At 41.1% G+C, this 24,520-nt stretch overlaps 1 protein-coding gene across 2 annotated transcripts; it reads left to right on the plus strand.

The window, feature by feature from the left end:
• Positions 1–241: 241 nt before the first annotated feature.
• Positions 242–24,181, plus strand: cpne4a (copine IVa). 2 transcript variants are annotated; one of them, XM_077526130.1, is made up of 16 exons: positions 243–466; positions 6,508–6,706; positions 7,733–7,915; positions 8,001–8,072; positions 9,454–9,528; positions 9,888–9,971; positions 10,054–10,143; positions 12,358–12,456; positions 15,561–15,647; positions 16,827–16,886; positions 17,389–17,522; positions 17,630–17,684; positions 18,009–18,060; positions 19,348–19,481; positions 19,583–19,819; positions 20,789–24,181. In XM_077526130.1, exons 2-16 carry the CDS (start codon positions 6,533–6,535, stop codon positions 20,918–20,920), a joined length of 1,668 nt encoding a protein of 555 aa, XP_077382256.1. In that variant the 5' UTR covers positions 243–466; positions 6,508–6,532; the 3' UTR covers positions 20,921–24,181. The 2 variants fall into 2 exon arrangements, with proteins under 2 accessions (XP_077382257.1, XP_077382256.1); XM_077526131.1 differs by lacking the exon at positions 15,561–15,647 and having other exon boundaries at positions 242–466.
• Positions 24,182–24,520: the final 339 nt, after the last annotated feature.

A 24,520-nucleotide genomic window follows, 5' to 3' on the forward strand; every position in this document is an offset into this window, starting at 1 on the left:
TAAACATTCAATATGCACTTTCCACAAAAGAAATTGGAGGGAAATGGTGGGGGGGAGATACAAAATAAAAAATAAAATAAAATAAAAGTCAAAATATTAAAATAGTGAAAAAAAAAAGATGAAAAAATCCGCAAATATGCAAATCCGCAAGTATGCGGGGCATACTGTACTTCGTGATTGTGAAGCAGGGTTCGGTTCGTGCAGTTCCTGTGACAGCCTGCCAGGGGGCATCGACGCACCGCAACAGCCCCGACCTCTCTTCGCGCGTGCGCGCGTGTGTATGTGTGTGCTCATGTGGGCTTTCCCCGCGTTTAAAGCGCGCGCGCGGCGGCGGGAGGCTGGAGAAGCAGTTGAAGAGGAGGAGGCAGAGGATGAAGGTGTGCGGCGCTGATGTCAGTTGAGATCCCCAAAGCCGAAACTTTGTGACGCCTTCCTCCATTTTTCCCCACGCATCTGACCGCTAAAGGTAAAAAAAAAAAAAAAAAAAAAAAAAAAAAAATCCACCAAAACTCCGCCTGACATTCCTCCACTTCCATCTTCATCTTCCTCATCCTCTTCCTCACAAAGAAACAAGCACTCTTTGATTTCCTCTCAGAGCTTTTGCATGTTCAATATTGATGATGCATGAATGAATGTATATGGAAAGCCATTTGATTATTTATTCGATATATTCATTATCAAGTGAAAGGCCCGTGCACCAGTAAGCTCTTTGTCTTGACTGGTAAAATAATTCAATGCACTAGTGGACCGACTGTGGGACTAGAAACACTTTTTTTTAACCATTAGTAATGCCACTTTTTGCTTACAAGTATGTAACTAAACCTCACTAGTGCCCTACCGTGCTGTACTAGTAGCCACCTTGCCCTTGCTCGTAATAACAAAAAGCCCACTAGTAATTTTGTCTCACTTATAATAACATGTAGTTCTTCTACTAGTACAGGTTGGCTATGCCAAAGTTGTCCCATTTTTGTGCAGAAATGTCATTCATGAGTGAAAAAAAAACGTACTAGTGCACCATACTCATTTTATCAGCATGATGAATGTTTTTACTCGTAAGGACACGGTGCATATCAGTGCATGGATAAGATAGGTTTTAAGCCGTTTGAGTATCTACTTCATACTCGCATTTTAAAATCCGGTTATTAGTACGAGATTTTTTCAGCACTTGTAAGAAAATTCAGCAGCTACTCAACTAGTAACATGACGGTTCAAACCAGGAAGTGTGTACGGGAACTCCCACATGAACTCGGAAATTCCACTTGCGAAGTCGGAAAAAAAGAAGGTCCCCGACGTCACCGACGGACTACAAGTGATCTCACTCTACAATGGCGACCATTTTGGAAACACAGACCGTGATTGGTAAAACAATTTACTTGAGTATAAAACTAGATGGGTTTTTTCATTCATAAATATTCGACATAACTTCACGTAACGCAACGTATGTGACAATATGCCGCTATCTCCCTGCATGAAATTATACGGTGAACTACTGAACTTTATGGAATGCTTATGAAATAAGATAAAAACAATAAATGAAGCAAAATTCCAAGAAGGTAAGTTTGCTGGAGGTCAAAAATGAGTTTTAAGAACCAAAAATATAAAAAAAAAATTACCACTATCCGCCATTTTAGTTGTTTACTTTCGCCTCGAACGCTTTCAGGTCGGAACTGGGAAAAACCATCTCGGATGTATCCAACTTCCGACCATCCTCGAATGCAGCATTATAGACCACTTGGAGTAATTTTCTGGTTGTGAGTGTGTCCACCATATTTGATGTGGCCATGGCCCATAAATGAAATTACAAGTCAACTTGATTCAACTTAAAAAAAAAAAAAAAAAAATCAACGACAACTTACAGAGTGCATAAAGTTAACAATTTACACAGACTGATACAATTGGGAAACAGTTTGGCACCAACAACAACGTATTTTTAAAGTCTGTTGATTATACTTGTTTACTACCACATTCAGCATATCTACATGTATATCATCACATTAACTGTGGCACTCCTATAAACATAGAGATAATGCACTTTTTTTGTAGTACAATCAGTGAAAAAGTATTTCATATTAATAATATTAATATGCAGTATTGTAATATCATCATCCCAATATATAGTGTGACTGAGCAAGATTTGAAGACTTGAATTACGACTTGCTCGAACCAAGTAACGACTGCTTGATTTGACTTGCTTTAAATTTAGTGGCGACTCAATTTGACTTACTTATCCCCCCCCCCCCCCCCCCCCCCACCCCCCAATCATAATTTGAGACTTGACAGTGATAACTTGAGACTTACTTGCGACTTGCATATATATGTATGTGACTTATTCCCACTGTTTCTAGCAATATACCATAGTTGTTCAAGTATGGCTAGTATGTGCATAAATGAGAATGAGAAATGAGAAATGAGAAAAAAGGACAGTTGGACCATTACTAGTGCCCTAAATTGTCTTACTAATGAGGACAGAGTTTATTCGTACATCGATATTACGTTAGCTTTCAATAAAACTGTTTGAGTATTTAGCCAATATTCCTTATATCCATCTTAAGATCAATCAATGTACTAGTAAGCTTTTCTTTTTTTCTACCAGTAAGACAATTCAACATGCTATGAGAACAACTGTGTCTTATGAGGAATGTGCAAAACGCTAATGCTAGTAGTTTTGTAACATTTACATTGTGGCACTTTGCTGAGACTTTCATAACATTTAGACTTGGTTTGCCTGCTTGGATGGAGTTATTTGGCTAACTATATACAGTGCATACATTCCATTTGTATGGTACTATATGTATGGAGCCACATCTTGATGTCGATCACATGTCCTGCCATGGTGAGGAAGTCGCTCAGGTGACAGCATGTGCTGCTTTATTGATTCAAATGCAAACAACAGGCTAGTGCTGAGCTAACACTACTTCTATCACTGTCTTCATCATCCTCATGGCAGCAAAGACGATATGGTTTTGTCGTATCAAGTTTCTGTTGTCGTTGTCTGTTTCAGTCTTCCATGTCATTGAGTTCACATGTTGTCGTTCATATGACCAAACATATACAGTATGGTCACTGGCACAAATTTGTTTTCTTTCCTGTAAGCTGACACAGTATATCTATTTTCTTGAGTTTGTTGTCTTTTACATGACCATACATGGTCATTTTCATGTTTCTTTTAATCTTTCACATAAGCATGTATATGACATGAACACATGAATATAAGGTCATTTTCATGTGTTTGCTGTCGTTGCTGTCTTTCACATGACCATATATGGTCATTTTCAAGTGTTTGTTGTTTTCACAACACCATGCTTTCGCAGTATATGCAGTATACACCTTGGACAATATGGCCTACGGTATAGAGTTGGATTCTACCAGCCAATCACATTAACGCTCATTGGTGAGGTGACGTCAGAGTAAAAATGGCTTCAAGCACTGAGCTGGGTAAAAAAAACAAAAAAACATCGCCCCTGTCGAACAGTCCTCATACTCCCTGCTCGGGAACTACTAGGAGAAGTCTATGCGCAAAGCTAACGAGCTCTAGCTGAACTACAAGTACAACTACTGTACCCGATTTTTGGGAATTGCGTTGTCGAATAAATTGAGCAGCTAATCATTTGATGTGATTAGTAAATGCACTTCCATGTTTGTCCTCTCGATTACAAAGCACGACAAAGAGTCTGGACGTGACAAGTTCAAACATTTACCCACAATCCTTTTGGGAGGTGTTGAACGACAACAATAATTAGCCATGTCGTGTGTGATGTCACCGGCGCTCTTTAATCCGCCGCAGGATGTCAGCGCTCCGCCTGCGGGAGCGTTCATCCGCCGCTTGACTGCTCAGCCGCCGCAAAGCCCTCAGCGGGCCGCCATTGACGCTCCCAGCATGCACCTGCTCGGCTCACACTCACGTACACACACACACACACACACGTTTGTGAACCTCACCACCTTGAAGCTTTCGTCCTCCAGGCTCACCTTGAGGGCAACGAAGTCTGGCTGCTTTTGAGCACTTCCTATGGCAAACTAGTGCCATGATCTTTTACTTTTTGACTCTTGACTTCGGTTGACTTTACTTGGCAGGAAACGTTCACATTAAGTGTGGACTAAAAAAAAATAAGAACATTGAAAACTTCTTGAATGCAAATGAGAGAGTGATACAAAGTGATGAGGAGAGTGAGTCTTGAAAAGTGATGAGGTGTGATGAAGAGTGACAAGGAGTGATAAAAAGTGATGAAGGATGCTGAGACATATGTAATGTGATTGGACAGGGGTGAAGAGTAGACAGGAATGATAAAGAGTGTGACCCATAATCATAATGAGAGTGCTGAGCAACGAAGAGGAGTGACAAAGTGATTAAAATGCTAGAGTGGTAATGACTATTGTGGAGTGAAAAGTAAGAGAGACGAAGTCTGATGAAAATGGGCGAGGAATAAGTGACATCAAAAAACTGTAAAAGTGATAAAGATGGTGTTAACTGATGAAGCTTGATGGGGTGAAAGTGAGGAGAGAATTGGCAAGAAGGGTGAGGAGGAGTGAAAGGGTGATGAAGAGTGACGAGAAAGAGCAGGGACTCATGAGTGAGAATTCTGGCGTGATAGAACGTCTGAACGATTATGAGTGAGGAGCGATGGAGAGTGATGATGAAGGATAATGAACAGCAACAAGTAATATGACTATAAAGAGTAAGGGGTGATAATGAGGAGTGATACGAATTAGCGTGTAGGAATAAAGAGTTATGAAAAGTGAAGGCGATTTATCAGGAGTGACGAGTGACGAAGAGTGATGCGTGGTAATGACGTAAATTAAATAGGACATGAGGAGTGATACGGAGTGTTAACTTATGTAGAGTGATGTGGAGTGACGGGGTGAGGGATGAAAAGTGATTTGAGTCGTCAGGAAGGATGTGGAATAATGATGAGACTGACAATGAGAATAAGGAGTGATAAAGATTGGTAAATTGTTAGGGATGATGAGCGCTTAATCATTTTGACTGTGATAAAGAATGACGAGGAGTGATAAAGAATGGTGAGGAGTGATAAAGGTACGACATGATGAAGAGTAACACAGTGATAGGAGTGACAATGATCAAGCAAGGAATAACGAAGAGAATGGTGACGTCACGTTGTGTGGAGCAAGGATGTAGAGGATGGACCCAAAGGCAGAGAAACCATGCAGGGAGAAAGACAGGAATGAGAATAAATTTAACTGAATAAAGGACTGGACAGAATGTGAAAAGACTTGACATGATGACTGGGCAAGACGTGGACAGACTTGGCAGGACTGACTTGGCAGAATGTGGACAGACTTGGCATAACGTGGACAGACTTGGCAGGACTGACTTGGCAGAACGTGGACAGACTTGGCAGGACTGACTTGGCAGAACGTGGACAGACTTGGCGTGACGTGGACAGACTTGGCGTGACGTGGAGACGACTTGAGTTGACGTGGAGACGACTTGAGTTGACGTGGAGACGCTTGAGTTGACGTGGAGACGCTTGAGTAGACGTGGAGACACTTGAGTAAACGTAGAGACTTGACTAAATGTGGAGACTTGAGTAGACGTGGAGACTTGAGTAGACATGGACGAGAGACTACTTAGGGAGAACACTTGGCGTGGATGAGAGAACACTAGACCAGGTATAGAGAAACTTGACCAGACGTAGCTAAACTTGACCAGACGTAGCAAAACCACTAACACAGCTTAGCATCCTGGACAGGACAGGACAGGACAGGACAGGACAGGACAGGACAGGACAGGACAGGACAGGACAGGACAGGACAGGACAGGACAGGACAGCTCCTACAACGCGTGAACAAACACCACTCACTAAATACAACACTAACGAGACACTAACAAGACACACCTGGGAAACAGCAGGCAGAGGGCACTAATTAGCAACACATACGGGGAAGGCAACACACACAGGTGGACGAGGTTAACTATGACGAGACTAGGGGAGACAAAAACGCATAAAAGACAACATAAACACCCTAAACTAAACCAAAACCCAACCCCCCCAAAACTGAAACATGACAGGTGATGAGGCGTGTTAAATTATGGTGTAGGTATAGATGTGATACAGAATGATGAGGAGTGATTAAAGGTGAAGAAGATTGATGGAGAGTGATAGATAATTATGAAGAGTGATACATGATGATTGTGTGATAAGGAATTGTGAAATGTGATTATGATTGTGAGGGTTAAAGTGTGATAAAGACTGAAGAAGAGTGTGCCAGTCAATGTCAGGGCATAATATAGCCAAAAAATGGACTGGTTCCCAATCATATATAATATGTTGTGTGATATGTTGTGCGTAACCTGAGCTTCAGTGTGGCAGGAAGTTGTCAATGGACGATGATGACTTCCTGTGTGGTGTCTGATTACCCCTAATTGTTGTATAATGCTTACACAGACCCAGACCCAAACTCCCACAACACATACGCACACACACTAACAGGCGCACGCACACAACATATGGGTCGTTTACATGACATCTGCCTTTTCCCACGAAGACTTCTGTCCAGCTCCAGTGCCACCATGATGAGCGACATCTACGACTCAGCGTGCGACTCGCTGGGTCTGCTGGAGTCTCCGTGCCTGACCAAAGTGGAGCTGCGGTTGACGTGCAAAGGGATCAGCGACCGCGACGCTCTCTCCAAACCCGACCCTTGCATCGTGCTCAACATGCAGTCGCACGGACAGTGGATGGAGGTGCGTCGCCACGGCAACCGCATCACACGCACGTGCATGTACGTGTTAGTTGGGGTGACGTTAGAATTTTTCGCGAGTCTCTTTGCTTCTTTTTATTGTTTACTCATTCTTGACTTGGTTCTTCAGCTGATTGGTACGTATTTTTTTCGGTCATTGTTTATGACGTGTTTTGTAACTTGTTAACTGGGATCTTAATGCGGGTTTCAGTTTTTTTTTTTTATAGATGGATTTTGATTTGGTTTTTACTTGTATGTGTTTTTGTTTACCTCATTTTGATCTGTTTTTTTTAACCTGTTTTTTTTTTTTTTTTTTTACTTCTTTCTTACTACTTTTTTTTTTAAAGGGATACTTTTCTTATTTAGACATTTTTGGCAGTCAAAGATGAATATTTTGCCTATAATAAATTTGATATTTTCATTATTTATCAAGTACAATTAATACCTTTAAAAACACATTTTGCAACGTGCTGTCGACTGAAAATGACATCACAAGGGCTCAGGTAATCAATCACAGCTTACCTGAGCCCTTGTGATGTCATTTTCAGTCGACAGCACGTTGCAAAATGTGTTTTTAAAGGTACAAATTGTACATTAAACATAATGAAAATATCAAATTTATTATAGGCAAAATATTAATGTTTCACTGCCAAAAATGGCTTAATAAGTAAAGTATCCCTTTAATTTTTAATTAAGTGACAAGTTATGATTATTTTGTCTTAAATTTTTTTAATTGCATTTTACTTGGGTTTTTACTTTTTTTTAATGGGTTATTGTTTTTTCGTGTTGTTTGCTGACATGGTTTTTAAGCTATTCTTTGATAATTACTTGACCTTTATTTTTAACGTGGTTTTTAGATTGCTTTTTGGCTAATTTTTGACTAGGTTTTATTTACTTGGTTCTAAACTTGGCTCTTGTTTTGGTTTCGGACTTGGTTATAACTTTCCTTTGACTCGATTTGGACTTGAGTTATTTGTTTACTTTTTCCACTTGTTGCTTATTAATGCACGAGCCTTTCGTGGCCCCACAGGTGGACCGCACGGAGGTGATGCGCAGCTGCGTCAACCCGTCCTACTCCAAAGTCTTCACGTTGGACTTTTACTTTGAGGAGGTGCAGCGTTTGCGCTTCGAGCTGTATGACATTAACAACAGCAACTTCAATGGCCTGAAGGACGCCGACTTCTTGGGCGCCGTGGAGTGCACGCTCGGACAGGTAACGGGCCGGCTGCTTGCATCTAGATCATTTCAAACAGATGGTAATGATTATGTTCATGGTAATGTGTGTAATGTGTGTGCAGATAATTTCTCACAGGAAACTTTCCAAAGCTCTGCTGAGGCCAGGAGGCAATGTGGGAAAAACCATCATCACGGTGAACTTTTTTTTTTTTTTTTAAAGCATTGTGATGAGCATTGTGATGATTTTTATTTTCATATTCAACCACCAATGTTATGACAATGATGATGATAGCGATCATGATGATGATGGTAATAATAATGGGGATGATAATGAAGACGTTTATGATGGTGCTGATGACGAAGATGATGAAGACAATGATGATGATGAAGTTGATGAAGAAGAAAATGCAGATAAGATGATGAAGGTGATGATGATTCTGATAATAATGATGGGGATGATAATGAAGACGTTTATGATGGTGATGATGATGATGAAGTTGATGAAGATGATGATGATGAAGAAAATTCACTAAGATGATGAAGGTGATGATGATAATAATAATGGGGATGACAATGAAGACGTTTATGATGTGATGATGATGATGATGACGAAGATGATGAAGACCATGATGATGAAGTTGATGAAGGTGATGATGAAGAAGAAAATTCAGCTAAGATGATGAAGAAGGTGGTGATGATGATAATGATAATAGGGATGATAATAAAGACATTTATGATGGTGATGATGATGACGAAGCTGATAAAGACGATGATGATCAAGTTGATGAAGATGATGATGAAGAAGAAAGTGCAGCTAAGATGATGAAGAAGGTGATGATGATGATGATAATAATGTGGATGATAATGAAGACGTTTATGATGTGATGATGATGATGACGAAGATGATGAAGACGACGATGATGATGAAGAAAGTGCAGCTAAGATGATGAAGAAGGTGATGATGATAATAATGATAATAATGGGGATGGCAATGAAGACGTCTATGATGGTGATGATGATGACGTAGATGATGAAGACGATGATGATGAAGTTGATGAAGATGATGATGAAGAAGAAAGTGCAGCTAAGATGATGAAGAAGGTGATGATTATAATGATAAAGATGAAGCTGCTGGTGATTAAAGGATGATGATGTTGAAGATGATAAAGAAAAGGATGATGAAGGTGATGATTATGATTTTGCCAAACAAATGAGGATACGGATGATGAAGAAGTGATAAGACATGATGATGATGATGATGACAGAGAAAACAATGAAAGTGATGATGATGATGATGATGATAATGTTTGACCGAGTATGATGATGTTTAATTAGATGATGAAAATGACAGTGATGATGAAGAATATAACAATGAATTTCGATGATGATGATGATGTAGGTTATAGAAGCTCATCATGATGATGATGATGATGAAGAAGGAAATGATGATGATGAATTTGATTACGGGTAGCAGCTTGTTCTCTGCTGTTTTGTACTTGGCATCGCTGCTCCATAATGAGGCCCTCATCACGAGTGTGTGTATATGTGTGCACGCGTGCGTATGTGCGTATTCAGATCACAGCAGAGGAGCTGACTGGGAACGACGACTACATCGAGCTTTCTTTCAGCGCCAGGAAGCTGGACGACAAGGTTATTATGCGCACGTACAAACCTGGACACACAAACATACAAACGCGTACACAAATATGTGCACGCACACTGAAGGATACGTGAACATGTACACACTACAAACAAACATTAGAGGGGCATTCAAACAAATAAATAGAATGCTCACATACACATGAATATTCTTGAAACGCTTTCATACATACAACTGAATTGCTCTGACACTACTAAAACATACAACACCAATGTTTTTTGTTTTGTTTTTTGTTGTTGTTTTTTTTACTCTCATGCACCACTAAAATGCTCTCATGCACACTACTGAAATACATATTTTTGTAATCACACATTTTTCGTAAAGTTTGACGTTTGTTTGTGTCGTTCAGGACTTCTTCAGTAAGTCGGATCCCTTCCTGGAAATCTATCGTCTAAATGAGGACGCCACGTTGCAGCTGGTCTACAGAACAGAGGCAGGAAGTCACGTTAACAACACGCACACTTCGCACATGTATGTTCCTGCCATGGCCTCACACGTGTTGTTGTTGTTATCAGACGGTGATGAACAACTTGAATCCCGTATGGAAAACATTCAAAGTTTCCCTCAACTCACTCTGTAATGGCGACCACGAGCGCAAGCTGCAGGTAGACACACGCAAGAACACCTGCTTTAAACACATACTCATAAGTAGAGATAGATTGATATGCTTTTTTCAGGGCCAATACCAATTATCGGTAGTCAAGGAGGCCGATAGCCGATATTTGAAGCCGATATTCATTTGCAGAAAAAATAAATAAAAAGTTGGTGTCTGAATTTTAAAAACTCCAGCACTTGACTGCTTAAATGCCTTTAAGCATGGTTATTAAACAGCTTTTGTGATTTGCAACACGTTAAAGGCTTTTTAGAGATTAGAAAATAGACAACATTGTTTTAAAATTCTGACAGAAAGTTAGCTCGCGGCTAACCGTTTACCCGCACGCTAATAGCCGCCAATTCGTGAGCTAACGGTTAGCTAGTGGGCTAACCGTTACTACTCTTAAATAGCTATTAATTTACGAGCTAGCGGTTAGCTTGCGGGTTAACCGTTAGCCCGCACACTAAATCCCAAATAGCCACTAATTCGTGAGCTAACACGTTGTAGCTGTGGACAGAGCTTCATTTATATATCTTATTTAATACACAAGGTACAGTAGTAAGTTTAACTTACCCCTCTAGCTACATTTTCTCTTCTGCATGTGTGAGCGTCATCTCGAGAAGAGCCGAGCTTTCGCTGCTTATTGGGTGTTAGCACTTCACGACCAACCAATCAGATGGTAGTGTGGGCGGGCTAGTGCTGCAGGGAGTCAACAACCACCGACTCAGAGCACACAGAGGAGAAAAGCGCAAAAATAATTTATCTGCCATCAAAAAAAACAAAAAAAAACACACACAAAAAAAAAAAAAACAGGCTGATGCTGATATTCATAAAATGTTGAATATCAGCGCCAATTATCGGCCCGGCCGATTATCGGTCTATCCCTACTCATCTACTCTTAAGCACACACACATGCACAAACTCCCGTAAGTTCCTCGTGAAAACTTTCTCTCTATGTGGTGATATCATCATGTGTCATACGTGTTGATTTGAAACACGCGTGTTTTATTGTGATTCTTTACTGAGGAATTGTGGGTAGTGTAGTTCTTATTATGAGTGCAAAAGAATAGTTTTAAATCTTTCATGTTTTGCAAACAAAATAAATGAATCCCTAGTGGAGTTTGTGTGGTTGCCATGGATACGCTAACATTTATTTTTAGCACTTTGCTGATGGAGTGACGATCGAGTGTGTGAAAAGTGGGAGTGGGCAAATTTGACGTTTGAAGACAGTGGAGCGGATTAGAAAGGGAAAAAAGAAAGAGAAAGAGAGTGTGCACGCCGGGGCTGCTGGCTAATTGACTCGCTTGATGTGATCGTCACACTGACAGCTCGTTAACACGTGACGGCGCTCACCTACACAAACAGGAACATGCACTTCTCGTCACTTCCTTCTTTTACTTCTTTCCCTCTTTTGCTCCTCATGTTTTTCCTTTCTTCTTTCTCTCCTTTGCGTCCTTCCTTTGTTTCTTGGATTTTCCCTACCTTGCTTACTTTGTTCCATCATTCCTTCTTTCTCATCATCCTTAGGTCACTTTCTTCATTCCTTCCATTTTCCATTCTTTCTTCCACAAGGGTTTTCATCCCTATTTCACTTCTTTATTTCTATTCTGTTCTTCCTTCTTCACTTCCATCATACCCATTCTTTGCTTCCTTCTTTCCTTCCTCTTCATTCTTTCTTCTTTCCTTCCTTCCTGTGCCTCCTTCTTTCCTTTATATATTCTTTTCCATTCTTCCTTCCTTCAATCCATCATTTGCTTCTATCAGTTTTTGATTCCCTTTCCTTCTTTTCTTCCTTACTCACTCTCCTTGTTCCTTCTTTCCTAAACTTCCTTTCTTCATTTCCTTCCTTCTCTTCCAATTCCTTCTTCTCTTTGTCTCGTTCCTCATTTGTTTTCTTTCATTTCTTCCTTCTTTATAAAATTATACATTTGATTTGTTGGCAAATTTCCCTGCTTTCGTCTTTCATTTGCTTCCTTATTTTTTTCCTTCTCTTCTTTTTATCCTGCTCAACTTCTTTCCTCCCTTCCTTCCTGAAGTGGTCTCACACACATACACACTCATCATCTAATTGGCTTGTGTGAATATGGTGACATCACTTATTTTTTATTTTTTTCTCATCAATGAAACACAGTTAAAACAAAAAAAGTGCTGCTGAAGCTAATAGTTAACAAGATGCTAATGAAGGCGTGTATTTGTGTGCGCGTGTGCATATTTAACCACTCAGTGCACAGTGTGGGACTGGGACTCGAACGGGAAACACGACTACATCGGAGAATTCGAGGCCACCTTCCAAGAGATGCGGGGTGCCATTGAAGGACGACAGGTACCCCAAATCACTCACATCCGTAAATAGCACAACCTCAGCTAATAGCTATAAGACAATATTTAAAGACGATCCTCAGAGTGACGCAAGCTCCCTTTAATGGTATGCAAAGGAATCACTGCCAAAGTAATTCATTTGTTTTTAACTTTTAAGATTTAAAATTTGCATTTCAACTTTAAGTACAGTTTGTATTGCTGTATTTTAGTATGAAATGAGGCCAGTTATTTCACAGGTGGCGTGCATGTGTTTAAGCAGCAGACGTGATGAGCGAGCAAAGTGACATCCATACGTTGACTCCAAAAGAAGAGCAGATGTTTTTGGTCTCTGGAGATGACAGAGGAATTCCTCCGAGTGCTGAGGGTCGTTTGTTCCGAACTTTCTGCTGCGCCGTGAAAGACAAAAAAAAAGGAAGACAAAACAAAAAAGCTCCTGGAGGAGACCAAAAAATCCCAGCGAGTCCAAAGCGTGAAAACTTGTGATCCGTCTTCAACTTGAGCTGCAGAAGCAATTTAACGGATCAGCGAGTCACACAACTACACACTGACAGCCACACACTGACAACGACACAACTATATGAGGCCATGAGAGGCTATGGGGTCATGAGATTACAAAGCTGTGTGGCTATGAGACCATTCTAACTATGAAGCAATGAGAACATGACACCGCAACATGATGAGACCATGAAGCTATGAGACTTGGACACATAAAGCTATAACGCTATGAAAGAATGATACTATGACACCATTAGGCTCTGAAACGCCAAGCTATGAGACCATATGAAACTATGAGGCAATTAAGCTATGAAACTGTTATACCATCATGCCATCAGACTGGGATAACTTATGGAACAATGAGAGACTACGAAGCTATGACACCACTAGACTATGTGAGGAGATGAGAATATGAGACCATTAGATTAAAAAACCATGAGATTCTAATTTGAGACCAATAATCTATGAAACAATGAGACAATGGTACTTTGAAGTTGTGGAACCATGAGCCTATGAGAATATGAGACAATGAAACAATAACAACATGAGGCTAAAAGACTATGAGGTTATGAAACCATTAATCTAAGAAATAACCATAACGCTATGAGACTATGCCACAATGAGTAAATGAGACTCTTGCAGTGTGGTTTGTCTTTTAATGCCAAGGTAACCTTGTTGTAATATTAGTGTTGAAGTCATGTGGCCGCTAGCAGACTAAAGTAGCTCAGATGATGCTGAAAAAACGAAACCTGAGCCGCTAATTGAAGCTTTCAGCAAGAGGCAGGAAGTGCCAATTAGCTAGTAACAGCCAGCCTATAAAGGCAGTACACATACACACACACAAAGTTGTCCGCCATACAGGAAGTAAATAATTAAAGCTAACAGATGTGTTGACAAAATGACTAAAACGTGACACCCAAAACGATCAAGTCAAGCTCACATGTTAGCTCGTAGCTTTGACTAATCAAAATAAGCTAGCTCGTTTGATCTTAGCTTCACCAAGAGTCCTTGATGTCACATACAGCCTGCTAGCATGCTAACAATTAGCCGCTAAGAAGGAGAAGCCTTCATGTTGCATACAAAAACAACAGCGTAAACAATACAGCTTGTCAATACAATTGCATCCAAGTACATTTAAATACACATACCTGTAATAGTAGTTCTCTAGTGACTCCATGTAACACAGATGTGAAGCAGTTGTCACAAACAGTGCTCATACAAACTTCATTTTAATCCATTGGTTTGCAGGAATGTGTTTTTCTTTGCATACATTCAAAATGTTTGAATTTGTAAAGACGTTGTTGTAGAATGACTTTGAGAAGTGCTTCACATCCGTGTTACATGGCAGTACAGAAATTCAAAATGTTCCTCTTCTTCGTCTTCATAACCATACTTTTCTTATTCTTCCTCCATATTCTTCCTTCTTTTTATCCTCTTTCTACTCTTCCTCTTATTTTTTCCTCCTTTTTATATTCCTCCTCCTATACTCTTCTTTCGTCCTCTTCTGCCTCTTCTTCCTCATATTCTACTCCTGTCCATCTTCCTCTTCCTCCTATTCTTCTGTTCTTCCTGCTTCTGCTCCTCTTCATCTTCCACCACTCTTCTCCCTCTTCCTTCTCATCTTCTCTTTCTACCCTTTTTTTTCTCTCTCATCAATCTACTCCTCTATCTTCTTTCTCATCATATCCTCTTCTACTCGTCTCCCTCATCCTGTCCGACTTCTCCTTTTACTCCTCTCATTCTTCTTCCACCCCCTGCTCGTTTTTTTCTCATCCTTCTACTACTTCGACTCCTCTTCTTTGCTCCTGCTCCTTCTACTCTTCTTCTTCCTTGTCCTGAACCTCAACTTCCTCACTCTCCTTGTCTTTCTCTCGCCTCTCAATCTATTCTTTCTCCTTTTCTTCTCATCTCCTTCTTTCTACTTTTCTTCCTCCTCCTCCTCCCAGACTACTTCAGTCTCTTCTCCTCCTTTTAGTATCCTCCTCTTCCTTTCCCCCGTTCTCTGTATGCTCTTCTTGTTCCTCCTGCTCCACCTTCCCTTTCTACTTTTCTTCTTCCTCCTCCTCCTCCCAGTCTACTTCCATCTCCTCTCCTCCTTCTAGTCTCCTCCTCATCACCATCCTTTTACTCTTCCTCCTCATCTTTCCCATCTTCCCCGTCTTTCCCCTCCACCTTCTCCTCCTCTTTGGTCTCTTACTCTTACTCATCCACCACCCCATTTTTCTTTGCCTCCTCCTTCTCCTTCTCCTCTTTCCCCCTCTTCTTTGTCTTCCCCATCCACTCCTCCCGTAGTCCTCCTTTATTTCGGTGTCCTCTTCCTCAATTAATTAGTTGGCCGTCTTCCTCCTCCTCCTATTGTTCATTTGTTGGCCTCCTCCTGACTGTCTGCCGCGTCCTCCTCATGGCGTGTTTAGTGGCTCGGTGACAGACGTGTTAGTGACACAATGAAGAGAACACACTGCATAACCTCGCGAAACAAAACACACAGTGCTGGACTCACACGCACAGACACACACACACACACTGAAATAATGAGCATTCAGCTGGAAGCAGGAGCTTTTATTTGAGGTTTGCAAAATGGTCATGTGATCGTGTGTGTATGTGTGTGCGTAGGTGCAGTGGCCTTGCATAAACTCCAAATACAAAGTGAAGAAGAAGGGTTACAAGAACTCGGGCATCGTCATCCTAAACCAGTGCAAGGTCAACAATACTTGTTCTTCCTCCTCTTCCCCCTTCTCTTAGTCTTCCTATTAATCCTCTCTTCCTGTCCAAGCCAACATTTGAACGCATGACCTTTTGAATGCTGTCATCGATTGGCAAGCGGTCTGTCGTTTGTCTCTATGCGCCCCGACATTGGCTGGCGATTGTCGATTGGTGTGAATGTGAGCTTGAATGCTCGGTGGTCTAAATGAGCAGGTGAATAAGTGAGATGGATGAGCCAGCACCGTGTGGGCGGAGCCAACAGACAGAATGAGAGCAGCCGCCGACCTTAATGAGGCCAACAACACAACAACTTCATTATGGATTTTTTATATACAGTAGTGGACTATAGTTCAATAAAAAAATTCATATACTGTAGTCTAGGTTTTACTTAGATTTTACATTGTATAGTTGTTGTCATCTTTCCCTCTTTCCTCTACCCTTTTCTCCATTCTTTGTCACCAGACCACTAGTTTCTCATTCTTTCCTTCTTTCTTTCCCTTCTTTCACCTTCATCTCTGCTTCTCTCTCATCTTCTTTCTATTTTTCTTCTCCTTCTTTTGCGGCTCTCTTATCCTCAATCTCCTTCGCCAGACCAATGTGGTTGTCTTTACGGTCATTCCGCCAGACCTAATTTTTCCTTGTTTTCTCTCATCCCATCATTCGTTATTTAGCTTCTGTTTTTGTCCGTTCATCATTTCAGTATATCTTTTCTTTCATTTCTTACATGTGCTTACGTCCATCCTTCAATATATGAAACCAACATGGTCCTTTCCTTATTTCTGTCTTCCATTCTTTCCCTCTTTTCCTCAATTCCGCTTCTCCTCATTTCATTGTTACTCTCATCCCTTGCTCCCAGCCCAGTCCATCCGAACATGTCAGAGCAGTCAGGGGCCCCCGAGATTCCCCCCATAGATCCACTGCTCTTCCTTATTTCCATCTTTTTCATGGTCGTTTTGTCATAAAATTTACATAAAAGTGACATGCAAGGAGGTCAGAAGTCACTTAAATATAGCACAAGTAAGAGAAATCCCAGGATTCTCCCCGACCAGAACAGGCGTGTGCATGAAGCGTGACCATCCTCATCAAACGAGACCGCCCACTGATGAATGAATCGCACGATGAAAGTTTTTAAATTCTTAAATTCTCTAAACATTATATTCTTTTTTGTGTTCACAGATCATCAAGATGCATTCCTTCCTGGATTACATCATGGGGGGCTGCCAGATCCAATTTACCGTGAGCGTACACACACGCGCGCGCGCGCACGCACACACGCACACAGACCACAAGTCGCATCCAGGTCAGCGTCCTGCTTCTTATTCCATCAAGAAAAAAAAAAAAAACGGCGCTCGGGTTCTCCGAGTGGTCCTGATGATGTTGCCACGGCAACGGTAACCAGGGCAACACCAACCCGCCGCCCCAGTGTCCCACTTAGCGACCACGACAGACCCTCTCTGTAGTTGCACCGGTCCCACCGGTCACGCGGATGCTGACACACCATAGCATCAAGGTTGGAGGGTGCGCTGTGTCGCCATAGCAATGAAGCAAACAGGAAGTGCTGGTGGTAGATTCAGTTAGCTGATTGGTTGAGGGCAGAAGGCATTTCAAAACAAAACAGGAAGCAATTAAAACACAACTTAGAGTCCCGTCAGGATCTTTATCATCAAAGTCAGGTTCCGTCCACAAACACATCACAGGTCACACATCTCGGGTTCTGATTGGCTGTTGCCTCCGTCAGGTGGCAATTGACTTCACGGCATCCAATGGTGATCCTCGCAACAGCTGCTCTTTGCATTACATCCACCCGTATCGACCCAACGAGTACTTGAAGGCGCTGGTCGCTGTGGGCGAGATCTGCCAGGACTATGACAGGTAGGCCTCGACCAATCAAAGGCTGATTATTTACTGAATTATTTATCTTCAATAAGTTCCGATGGTGACCAATCCCAACCCATGTCCTGTTGTTGTTGTTGCTTCAGTGATAAAATGTTCCCAGCTTTCGGCTTTGGCGCTCGCATCCCGCCCGACTACAAGGTACATTTAAAGTCTGTTACCATAATGATAACATAATGCCATACACCATTGACAAGCTAATGGAAATTAGCATAGATTTTACGGTAATTCAAAACCTTCAAACAGCTGCTGCTTTAACACAGATGGAGCAGCAACACATAACAAACAGACCGTACAACAAAACTTGGACAAATATTGTCTCTGTAAGAAGAAAGGGAAAAAAATATGAAAAAGTAATGTTGACATTGATGTTTGAAGTTTTTTTTAGTTGAAGCACACATCAAAGACGCTTTATGTCCATCCAATCACCTTACTTCTCCTCTACCTCCTCTTCCTCCCCTGCAGGTCTCCCATGACTTTGCAGTGAATTTTAACGAGGAGAACCCCGAGTGTGCAGGTAAGTACTTTGAAGTTCACTCACTTCATTTAGAAAAAGAAAGAAAGAAAGAACGAAAGAACTCTGAATGCATAGAACAAACGGACATAGAATAATGTGTTATGGAGGATGAGAATGATGATGACGCGGACGATGATATGATAATGATGAGGAGGATGATCATTGGAATAATGAGGAGGAAGATAGGAATCCTGATGTGATGAGGATTACATAATGATAATAATGGTAGGAATGACTAAGAATGACAATAAGAATGAGAGTGAGAATGATGAGATGATGTGATGAGGATCATGATATGATGATGAGAATGATGAGGATGATACAGGCTGATATGGTGAAGAGAATAATGATAAGAATGACAATAATGCTGACACAATGATGATAATGGGAATCACTGAGAATGATAATGATGATGAGAATAACTATGGCGGTGATAACTGGAATCATAAAGAGAAAATGATAATGACGATGAGCATGATAAAGATGGGAATTAATACATCTGAGAATGACAAGGATGCGAATGATGATGTGATGAGGATGCCAACATGATGATGACCAGGAGCATGATAATAATGATGACAATAACAATGATGAGATTCGTGATCATGTGATGAGTGTGACGATATGATGACAAATATAGTGAAAATGATAATGAGAAGAATGATGTTGATGGCAATAATGAGGCGAATGTCGTGGATAACAGTGAGGAGGATGAGAATAATGATGATGATGATAAGGACAATAATGATGAGAATACTAACATGATAATGAGTATATTGATCTGCTGATGATAATGATGGCGCATGATGTTGAGAATCATAATGAGAATGACGATAAGGATGAGAATCATAATGAGAATGATGACGAGGTTGATTTTTAGGCTCGTTTTGTTGTTGATGAATTTTATGCCGCGGTGATAATATGAGGTTGTCAGAGCTGTCACCAAGCTAACAGCGAACCCCGTCCTGCAGCTAAAGGTCATCTGCTGATGCGCTAATTAAGACAGCGAGCGTTCCCTCTGTGACCGACCGTTCTCTCACATCAGAGACGCCCCGCGGCATGCGAGGACATGGACCGCCTCAATCTCACGTAGCTTGACCGCAGACGGACGACGTACAGTGCCTTTTGCATCATTATTCATTCACTAAATTTGGTGTGTGAACAAGTGAGATGAGGCCATGAGGAGTGATGAACATTCACTTCAGCACTTCTCATTTTCTTGTGGTTCTTGTGCACTTCTTCATGTGTTTGTCATGTGATTCTCATGGGTTTATCATGTTCCTTCAGGCATCCAGGGCGTGGTGGAGGCCTACCAGGCCTGTCTTCCCAAACTTCAACTCTACGGACCCACCAACATCGCTCCTATCATACATAAAGTGGCCAACTCTGCCTCACAGGAGGTTCACACCAAAGAGGCAATGGTAGATATCATGGTTGCTAATGTATATTTTTACCCCGCCCCCACACGCCTTAAACACATTTAAACTCATTAATCACACTTAATCACACTCGTTGACTCTAGCAATACTTCATCCTTTTGATCCTGACGGACGGCGTGATCACGGACATGGCGGACACGCGTGAGGCCATTGTGCAGGCGTCTCACCTTCCCATGTCCGTCATCATCGTGGGCGTGGGAAACGCAGACTTTGGAGACATGCAGATGCTGGACGGAGACGACGGCATCCTCCGGTCGCCCAGGGGAGAACCCGTACTCAGAGACATCGTACAATTCGTGCCATTCAGGAACTTTAAGCATGTGAGTATCACATGACTACGTTATGAGGATGATGAGAATGAGAATGTGAATTATGACCATTTTTTCGTGCCCAGCGCAAATCTAGTGAAAAGTGCGGTCTAGCTGTGTGAATGGGTGGGGGTTTCTTTCTTTTGACATTTTCATAGACGCGCTAATAAATAAACTTGAATTGACATGAGAATGATGATGGCAATAAGACTGAGAATGGTGATGATGATGATGAAGACCCATAGTCAAGACATCGTACAGTTTGTGCTATTCAGATCTTCAAGCATGTGTCACATGTAAATGAGGAGGAAAATGAGGTATAGATGATAATGAGGATGACGAGAATTGTAATGACAATAAGGAGATTGACAATGATAATGGTGATGATGATTATGATGATAATGAGCATGAAGTTGAGATGAGTGTATGAGACAATTTTTGGTCTTTAGAAACTTCACGAATGTGAGTGTCACATGATGAGGATGATGAGAAGAATGATAATCTTCATCAAAAAATGAAAATGATGATGGAAATGTTGCTGAGGATGATGAAGATGAAGAAGAAATATTTAGTAGCTTGATGACAAGGAAGATGTGAGAATTATGAGTAGATGAGAATAAGAATAATGATGAGAATCCATCCAAATGGTGCTTTGAATGATGGGGAAAATGATGACAATGATCATGATGAGAAAAATAACGGAGAGTGTAATGATATAATAATGATGTTGAGGTGGATGAGAATGATGATGAAAATAAGGATGACGATGATGAGAATGATGAAGAGAAAGGGAGAGAAAACAATGAGGATAATGATAAAAACCTCGACTCAAAGACATTTTTGCTTTGCTTTAGTTTGCTGACCGTCTACATCTTGTCGCCATCATTCATTAACTTACTGATCTTTTTTTTTGTGTGGTACGTCTATGATAGTAAACAATAATATCTAGAGTTTGTTTTCTTGTGTTGTTTCCGCCCACAGGCATCGCCAGCAGCGCTGGCTAAGAGTGTGCTAGCCGAGGTTCCCAACCAGGTGGTCGACTACTACAATAGCAGAGGCATCAAACCAAAAGTGGCCAGCCAGTACCACACCTCCAGAACCTTTGGACCCTGAGCGGTTCGGCCCACTGCCGGCAACATGGCTGCCGCGTATCTCAAAAGCACAACTTGTTTTTTGTTCTGTTGTTTGGTTTGTGATTGTTTACGATCGGGGGACTTCTTGCGTAGTATACACTTCGGGAGCATGTAATTGGTTAGCTTGTGTGTTAGCCTATCTAGCACTTAGTCTCAAATTGTAGCACCCCCTCCTTGTGATGGAAAAGTGTTAGCACATTCTTTAAACACTAAATCACTACTGCACATGGTCAACTTAGTGTCACCTACTCACATAAACACTAACTACCACACATGACTGCCAATGACCACAAACAACTGCTGATGACCACTATTGACCATTAGTAACCACTAGAGAGACCAAACCAGTAGCTACTGCTAGTAACCTCTAACAACCTCTAGTACTAGTTAACTACAGCTAGTGAACACCAACGATGAATTGATGATTATTTACAACAGCTAACAACTGCTAGTGACAGTTGAGGACCATTGGTGTCCGCTAATGATTGTTGTGACACCTAACTACCGCTAGTGAACAGTAACAACCACTACCGACCTCTCGTCACAGTTAACTACCGTGAAAAAAAGCTTGTAACTGCCATAGCCCACTAATGACTTCTGGTGACAAATAATGCCTGCTGACAAAGTATAGCTAACTGCTTGAAACAGTTAACAGCTGCTAAGGACCTTTAATGACCTACACTGACCTTTATTTAGGTTCAGATCAATTGAGAACCGTTTCTCTTTTGCAATGCCAACCTGGAGGCAGGCAGCACAGTAAGAAAAGACAAAATAATGTGCCATAAAACATATACGAAACAAGTCTTCAACCATCCTTCCATCCATTATCCAAACCACTTCTTCTCCTAGGTTGAAAATACACCATAACTCCATTCACACTGGCACCTCGCATACAGGAGGGGCAGAGTTATAATTCCCTCTTGTTACGCAGGTTGTTTGAAGCTTAGCTGATTAGTAGATGAGAGAGGACCAAAAGATTGAAGTCCCCTTTGACCAGTATGAGGGTGCCAGGATCACAGATAGGATCGCAGTCACACCATGTATGACGTCACTCACGTTTTGCTACAGCCAATACCTCGTCTGTTGGTGAGTAACACGGATACAGAAACATTTGTTAGAATTTCCTTGTCTCATCTCGTCGTCTCTCTTGCTTCACTTTACTTTTTTGTGCCGACTATCATTCCTCTCCATTTCTGTGACGGATTCGGCTTTGACGAGGTTCGGCTCTATGCAGCCGTACCGTCGCAGACAGTACAACATTGGCGACATTCTCCAGTCATAAAAACAAAAACGGGGCTGCCCATTAATGTGCAGAAAAGCAAGCACCCTGCAGCCATACCATCACACTCAACCAGGCAACAGTCCAATATCAATTTCTGCATAACAACGAACGATAGTAAGCAAATCGCTAATGACTGCTAGTAACCCTTAACGGCTGGAAATGAGAGCTAACTACTGCTAGTGACCACAAACAACAGCTAGTGACAGCTAACTATTGCTTGTGACTGCTAACAACTGCTAGTAACCTCTAAAGACCACTACTGACCGTTAATGACTGCCAGAGACCACGAATGACGTTTATAGTAACTGGCAGTGATCACTAACAACTGCTTATGACCATAAAGTACTGATAACTACTGCCCAAAACCACTAACACCCACTACCGCTAACTACCTCTAATGAGTGCTAGGGACCAATAATAACCGCTGTGCACACCCTCATCTTAGCATCTTCTCGCTAATGACCGCTAATGGCCGCCAAGAACTGCTAACAACCGCTAATGCACACACTCAGCTTTGTTTGACATCAACGTTAAAAACAGCTAATGACTGACAGTTACTGGTAACGACCACTTGTGATGACTAATGGCTACCAGTGTCCACTAATAGCAGATAGTGACCACTAATGACTCTTCACAACTGAAAACGCCAACGAGTGACAACTATTGACTGCTAACAACAGCTAAGGATTGCTAAGGACCGCCAATACACAAACTAATTTTAGTGTCTTTTTCTCACTCAAATAAATGCTAGAAGCTAGCTGTAGCATCTTTAGCATCTGTCGTGCATGCCAGGCAGATGAAAGTGTTGCACTGTGAGCGAGCACGTTGACGTGTTTTCTGGAAGTTTAGTGCACGTGATGACAAGCACACAGTTTGTGTTTGGACGTTTTTTGCTAATTTACTGTAGTTCGCAACATCAAAATGTCGTGTATGAGATTGTGTGGTGGTCTTTGCATGTAATAACGTGCGCTAGCATGCTAGGTCAAAACATATCCTACTAGCATTTTATGAAATGTCTGCCAGCGTGATATGATGCAGGCCTAACATCTGCTAGCATGCTAGGTCAAAACATATGCACTAGCATTTTACATAAGGATGTTGGAGACCGCATTTTTTCAGGCCGATACCAGTATGATTATTCACTCTTGAGTACTCAACTCACCGATACAAAGTACTGATGATACCACTATTAGTTTTGTTACATAACATTTCAATTAACCCAAGAATAGATAACTTTGAACAAAGACTTTTTTTTTCTTTTTTTTTTTTCTCTTGACTGTTCTTGTCTTATCAGCGGTTAAATTATCCAGTTAGTTAATTAAACACAGTATTGGATGTTTTAATTAACCCCAGTGTGAAACTGTCACACAAATACTGTAAAATATGGGTACATACAAGTACAAAAAAAGTAGGTAACAGGTGAGTATCGTAGTCTCCATACTTCATATCTTATGATGGAATGTCTGCTAGCATGCTAGGTCTAAACATATCCTACAAGCATTTTATGAAATATCCCCTAGCGACATAACATGCTGGTGTGCTGTGAAAACATACCCACTAGCATTGTCATAAAAATGACCTCTGAGATGCTATGATGTAACGTACTGTATGAGCTAGCAATTCTGCTAGCATTTTATGATGCAGAGTTTGGGATGCTAACATGTTATGACGTACATCTGCTAGCATGTTGGGTAAAAACATCCGCTCGCATTTTATGCTATGCTTCAACATGTCTGCTAGCAAAGTGTTTTGCTAGCATGACAAGCGTAGACTTCCAAGCACAATTTTCTTATTCTAAAAAATAAATAAATAAAAAGATTATGTTACCATGGAAACCGCCGTATTTGTTTCCATTTGATGTGTTTGGATCTTGTGTCTTCCTGGCAACCATTTTGAAGCCGATCTCATCCTTCCTGACGTGTGACTGTTTGATACAAGATGGCGGATGGGTCACATAACCTGATGACGACAATTAAACTTTTATTACTGTCAAGATCAAGTAGCGTTTGTGTCTTACTTCCACCATACCATGTTCCTTTCCTACAAAAACACATTAATGTACTATAATGAGACTGAAACGCTTGAACTTAGATTAGTAAGTTGTGAGTGTAACAAAACATATGAATGTATTTTAATAAATTTCATGAGCGTACTTTTAACTGCCTTATTGACAGGCCCTTTCACAAGAAAACTCATGACCATACTTTACTTAGTAGTGTAACTTTAAATTGTATCATTAACATGCCTTTCACAGTAAAATTTATGAGCGTATCTTTGAATTTTCTCTTTAGTGAGCCC

Source organism: Festucalex cinctus, chromosome 7 (assembly GCF_051991245.1).
Source record: "Festucalex cinctus isolate MCC-2025b chromosome 7, RoL_Fcin_1.0, whole genome shotgun sequence".
NCBI lineage: Eukaryota > Metazoa > Chordata > Actinopteri > Syngnathiformes > Syngnathidae > Festucalex > Festucalex cinctus.

Bases quoted from the DNA above. Each gene is read 5' to 3' on its own strand.
- cpne4a (XM_077526130.1), top strand. From the start codon at position 6,533: ATGATGAGCGACATCTACGACTCAGCGTGCGACTCGCTGGGTCTGCTG. The intron at 9,529-9,887 runs GTTATTATGCGC...TGTGTCGTTCAG, and splicing joins CCAGGAAGCTGGACGACAAG to GACTTCTTCAGTAAGTCGGA. The intron at 10,144-12,357 runs GTAGACACACGC...TTAACCACTCAG, and splicing joins ACCACGAGCGCAAGCTGCAG to TGCACAGTGTGGGACTGGGA.